At 44.1% G+C, this 6,020-nt stretch overlaps 1 protein-coding gene and 1 pseudogene across 1 annotated transcript; one reads left to right on the forward strand and one right to left on the reverse strand.

Moving 5' to 3' along the window:
* The first annotated feature begins 3,101 nt into the window (after window positions 1-3,101).
* On the forward strand, window positions 3,102-3,171 carry LOC140628971 (U4 spliceosomal RNA; annotated as a pseudogene).
* An 854-nt stretch (window positions 3,172-4,025) lies between these two features.
* On the reverse strand, window positions 4,026-5,619 carry BEX4 (brain expressed X-linked 4). Its single transcript, XM_072817473.1, has 3 exons — window positions 5,470-5,619; window positions 4,980-5,060; window positions 4,026-4,610 (listed from the first exon to the last, which is right to left on the reverse strand). The coding sequence occupies exon 3, from the start codon at window positions 4,603-4,605 to the stop codon at window positions 4,249-4,251; it is 357 nt and encodes a 118-aa protein (XP_072673574.1). The 5' UTR covers window positions 4,606-4,610; window positions 4,980-5,060; window positions 5,470-5,619; the 3' UTR covers window positions 4,026-4,248.
* Window positions 5,620-6,020: the final 401 nt, after the last annotated feature.

Below are 6,020 nucleotides of genomic sequence, written 5' to 3' on the forward strand. Positions count from 1 at the left end.
AATACCACTTAGCAGTAGAAAGGAATATGCTATTATTACATGCAAAATCATTATGTTGAATGAATGAAGCCAGATAAAAATAAGAGTATATGCTCTGTGATATAAAAAGTATTGCAAAAAACAAAATATAGGGACAGAAAGCAGACCAGAGGTTGCTTGAGGATGCGGGTGGAAGGAGGGATAGATTACAAATGGGAAGAAAGAGACTTTCAGAAATAATGGAAATGTTTGCTATTTTCATTGTGGTCATGATTTCATAGGCTTCAATATACATAACACAGATCAAATTGCATAGTTTAGGTCTTTTTAAACTTTATACCTTTATACCTTTATAAAGCTAAATAATTACTCACACGTAGACACAGACTGAAAGGACTGGAAGTGGTGTTTTCTTCTCCTGATACTTCGTTTATTTTTTACTTTTTTTTTTTACTTTTTTTTACTTTTTTCATTATAAGTTCAATTTTTTCCTTGGTGGCCTCTTTAAAGTATCCCTCAATGAGATCTCCATTTTCTGTTAATTGAAGATGACAACATATGCTTTTGGAAGACTCTTCTTAGAGATCTCTTTGTGTTTTTAATTACTGGGCTTCTATCCAAAGCCTTGCCTCAAAATCTATAAAATCATACACATATTCCTCGAGAAACTAAATAGTTACAAACATGAACACATAAATGAGTGATAGGGATGAATGCATTAGTTTGTTATTCCTGGCTGATTCATTTTTTGGTTTTGTTTTCATATTTATTTTCTTGCCGGCCTCTTTAGGGACACTTCCATATAATACATCTATCTCTATGGTCACCTTAAAGAGTCAGAATATATTACCCACCAAGATTGACCCTCCCATGGGATGTGTGGATTCACTAAAGTAACTCAGTTCTCCTTCAATCACCTTCTGACTTGGTGACTTTTACTTTTTCCCCTGGCTATTACTTTTTCCAAAATTCTGTTCTCATTCCTCCACCTTTGCTGAAACACTCAGAAAAGGGTGCTTGTTTGTCTTCTGTCATGTTCTGATCATGGTCCCTGAATTTTATGTTTCTAGAAAGTTCTGGACTTATACCTGACCATCAGAGAAACTTCCAGGAGAGGTGTCTTAATTTGGTTCTCCTTCAACCAATCATATTGTAACCTTGTTCCCTGACCTTTACCACTTCTAGAAAGTTCTGACTTCATCTCCCTCAGAAACACCAAAGAAGGGGGCTTTATTTCAGTTCTTTCAAAAAATCTCATTCTGAACCCCAACATTGACCTTTACTTCTTTTGGAAAGTCTGTCCTCATCTCCCACCACCCCCAAAGAACCCTGGTGGGAGGCTTCCTTCAGTTCTCCTTCCACCCATTAAGTTCTAATCTCACTCTCCACCCACAGATTTTTTAAAATTGAGGCTACCTTGGGAAATCTGGGACTGGTGTATGGAAAGGTATAGTATTGATTTTCAGAAGGACCAAAAGGCCACTCATGAACTTCAATCAGCTAGCCTTTATGAATTGCCTAAGTTCACCACCTTGCATTTCCAGATCAGAATCTCCATCATCCTCTTCTTCTAGACAGAAGCTGAAAGATCATTCCAGCTCCAAAAGGTTGTAAGGGGCACAGAGCTCTCATTAAGTGTTTGCCAATTAAACATGCAGGGAATCTGATGACTTAAGTGTGAACAAATAAACAGTGATTTTGTTTAAGTTGTACGTTTGTTAATGCACACACTGGCAATGAGCACACATATATTTCCAAATCATGCCTCGTGGAGGTACTGTGGGAAGGATATAAGCATCCTGAACTGGGGACTGTGGTCTCAGCTCTACCACTAACTGGTTGTGTGAACTTGGGAAAACCGTTTCCTTACCTAGTTTCTTCACTGTGAAATGAAGTTTGAATTAGTGATTTAAGACAAAAATTTTAATTTCAATTTAATTAACATATACTGTATTATTAGTTTGAGGGAGAATTCAGTGATTCATCAGCTGCATAGAACACCCAGTGGTTCAATTGCCCTTCTAAATGCGCATCTGCCAGTTATCCCCCCACCACCCCTTCCCCCAATAAACCCTCAGTCTATTCCCTAGAGTTAAGTCTTATGGTTTGCCTCCCTGTTTTTGTCTTATTTTATTTTTCCTTCCCTTCCCCTGTGTTCATGTTTTGTTTCTTAAATTCCACAAATGAAATCATATGGTATTTATCTTTCTATGAAGGACTTATTTCACTTAGCATAGTACCCTTTGGTTTTATCCACATCATTGCAAATAGCAAGATTTCATTCTTTTTGATGGCTGAGTAATATTCCAGTGTGTGTGTGTTTAGTGGCAGAGAAAGGTGCTGGAGTTTATGTATATTATAATATATATAAAGTTAATATATATATACACATACAAAGATACGGTATCTACATTTTTATCCACTCATCTGTCAATGGATATCTAGGCTCCTTCCATATTTTGGTCAATTGTGGACATTGCTGCTATAAACATTGGGGTGCATGTGCCCCTTTGAATCACTATATCTTTCAATAAATACCTAGTAGTGCAATTGCTGGGTTGTAGGATAGCTTTGTTTTTAACTTTCTGAGGAACTTTCATATTGTTTTCCAGAGCAGCTGTACCAGTTTCTTTTACCTTGTAACCTACATTTAGAAATACATTTTATAAGGCTATATTTCCTACATGTAAAAAAAGTTTCTTAAAATAACTTTTTAAAAAGATTAATTTACAGGTACCTGGGTGGCTCAGTTGGTTAAGTATCTCAGGTCATGATCCTAGAATTCTGGGATGCAGTCCCACATCTGGCTCCCTGCTCAGTGGAGTCTGCTTCTCCCTATGCTCCTATCTCTCTCAAACAAATAAATAAAATATTTCTAAAAAGATATTTACTTTAGAGGGGCAGGAGAGAATCTCAGACTCCCCACTGAGCATGGAGCCTGATTTCAGAACCCATGAGATCAAGACCTGAGCCAAAACCAAGTCAGATGATCAACCTACTAATTCACCCAGGCACCCCTCAAAATAATCCTTACTACTACTCATGGGCAATGGACTGGTTTTTTTGTTGGTGTTGAAGATTGCTTGTTGTGACCCACAAAACTAATTTTAAGAGCCATAATGAGCTTTGCGCAGTGGCAGTATCGTAGCCAATGAGGTTTATCCGAGGCGCGATTATTGCTAATTGAAAAGAGCCATAATGAAAAAAAAGAGCCATAATGGGTGGCAATTGTCACTTTGAAAAATACTGGATTGCCAAGTCTTTTTTTTTTTTGGATTGCCAAGTCTTTAAGCTTTCTCTCCACTTTCCTATAAACGAGTTTCTGTATTGGAAATATACTAAAAAAATTTAAAAACAGCCTCAATGTTACTGAGTCTCTTAGACCTTCCTCAGCTTATCACTTGTAAGTCAAATATGCTCTTATCCCCAGATGACAAGGTCTTCTAGAAAATGGCCCAGGCCAGATATATAGTAGGGGGTAGCTTGGTACTTAGCATCTCTTAACTTCAGTACCCTAATCTACCACTACCTTCACCCCTCTTATAATGTCTATTTTAAGGTCTTGTACTTTTCTTTTTTAATGTTTTTGTCCATTGAATTCAGGTAAGCATTCTTAATTTTACTTTATTGCTCACACTTAACAACATACACCTATGTACATAGATAGATGCATACATACATACATACCACAGTGTTCTCAAATTAGAGGTGTACACTAGATTTACCTGGAAAGCTTGCTAAAAAATGGGAGATTCTGGAGTGCCCATCTGTGTATCTGGAGGACAGAAGCCAGATATTCTATATTCTCAAATCTCCCTTTCCCAAGGTGTTTTTATGCAGGTGGAAGACTCATACTCCTTGAAAAACAGTAGAGCACATACATTGTTAAAATTACATCAGATATTGAGTTAGGAGTATGATCCTTCCTTGCTCATTGGATGGAAACAACAACAACAAAAACAGTCAAAGACTAGAGATTTTGCGTTTAGGTAGCTAGGAGAGAAAAAATAGTATTATAAAATAAAGACTAGGGTGAAAGTGGAAGATTGCTGTTTCAACTGCTTTATTAATTTCAATTATGAAAAGAATAGTTTTTTCTAAAACTGGGTGAAATTGCCCTGCTGGACAGAAAGTTTTACAGAGACAAAACAATATTTAATTACAAACTGGTAACTGGAAACACCAAATGTTTACAGAAAAAGTAAATCACAAAACTACAAGCTTGTGGAGCAGAGGCCACATTATTAACCTCAGGGAAAACCTTAAGATTCACGGTATAAGGCAAAAGTCATAATGATTATCAGGTTCAGGAGTTTGGAAGCGCTTATGATGCCTCATTTGCTGCTCTTTAGTCTTTCTCCTGATCTCCATCATTTGCCCTACGAACTTTTCCACATCATCTCCCATTTCATTGTGATCAATATTCTTGTTAGGTATGGCCCATCGAAAATTAGGGACAAGTCGTCTCATTCGCCCCAGCTTAACATTTCTTCCATTCTTCTGGCCTTCACTCCCTTTCGAATTGCATGATCCCTCTTCATTCTGCACAGAGCTCTGTTCTTCGTTTTCCTGCTGGGCACTTTCCATGTTGACACTTTTCACCACTTGTTTCTCTTTGGACGCCATTGCTCCTAAAAGACAAAAGAGCAATGATTTTCTTAGTGGGCTGATCAGCACCGAGGACAGAGGCCCTACTATGCACATTCCAAGATTCAAAGCCCTGGATCTCTTCAGTTTTTTAAAATTTCATTTTCCCACCTGAGAGGCTCCCTACGCCCTCCAGGGGGCCCCCGGTCCGAGCCCCCCTCCCGCCCCCGTCGCTCCCCTCCCCGCCCCCCCCCCCACCCAAAGCCCACCATTTTCCCTGCCGATCCCTTCCCAGGCCTCTGCAGGCACCAAGATGGAGGACGCGCTGGGGCGGGGGGAGGGGTAGGGAATTTGGGGCCTCAGGGTTTTCCACACGTTCCCCGCACGCCCCCTCTACTGTCCCCCACACCGACCTGGGCCTATCCTTGCAGTCTCCTCCTCCTCCTCCGGATTCTCGCCGCGAGTGCGCCGCCGCAACACTTGGACCAGCACACCTGCAGAGGGCCGGGGTGGCAGCAGGGGGGCTGCGGCGGCCGAACGCTTCGCGCGGACCCGACGCTACCCAGCCCCTCACGGGCCCCCCACGGCCCTGCCCCCACCCCCACCCCCAGCCGCCCCATCCCCCGCGCTGACCACCATTTTCTACACCAAGAAGGACCGGCGCGGCGCGGTGCGGGGCGGGGCGGGGCGAGAGGCAGGTGATGCCGAAGGGTCAGCGCCTCACCACAGCCCGGCGCTCCGCCTACCATTTTCTGCAGCCAAACGCGGGCCGCGGTGGGGCGGGAGGCTGCGGTCCCCCCGCCGCTTCGCCCCGGGGCTGCGGCACCCCGGTGGGCTCCGCGGCCCGTGTGGGCTCTCCCACACCAAGCCCAGGGATCGCTCCCCGTCCGCCGGGTCCCTTACCTGCTCCCCCTCCGCCTCCTACTCTTTGGGGCCGCCCCTGGTCCGCCGCCTTCAGGGCCACCGGGAGCAGGTACCGACGAGCGGGCGGGCGAGCGAGCGAGCGAGCGAGCGAGCGAGCGAAGGCCGGGTCTGGCGCTACAGCGAGGCGCGCGAGTCAGCGTTGGCGGGTCACGTGAGGCCTTCGTCACTGCTCGGGGCACCGCCCCCATGCCGTGTGGGCTGCTGCCCGCGAGGTGGCGTTCGGCGGGGCCGCTAGCACAGCTCGCCTCTGCTGCCGCGTCCTTCTTAAGCAGCACCAGCCTGGGCTCTGTGACTCTCCCTTTGTGTATTCCTGGGCCTTTCTCTGCCTGCTGGGGAAGGGCAATATTTTCTCAGGGGCCTGTTGGCCATTCCCAGTTTTTCTCTGGGGACTTGCCTCTTCCTATCCTCTGCTCCTGGGATACACCCCCCGCCATGACCTGCGCTCAAAATTTAAGGGGGCACAGAAAACCTCGGTAGTGAAGATAATCGCATTTTAATGCAGTATTTAAATAAAAATTATGGGATGCCTG

The sequence above is a fragment of the Canis lupus genome, chromosome X (genome assembly GCF_048164855.1).
Source record: "Canis lupus baileyi chromosome X, mCanLup2.hap1, whole genome shotgun sequence".
Classification (NCBI taxonomy): Eukaryota; Metazoa; Chordata; class Mammalia; order Carnivora; family Canidae; genus Canis; species Canis lupus.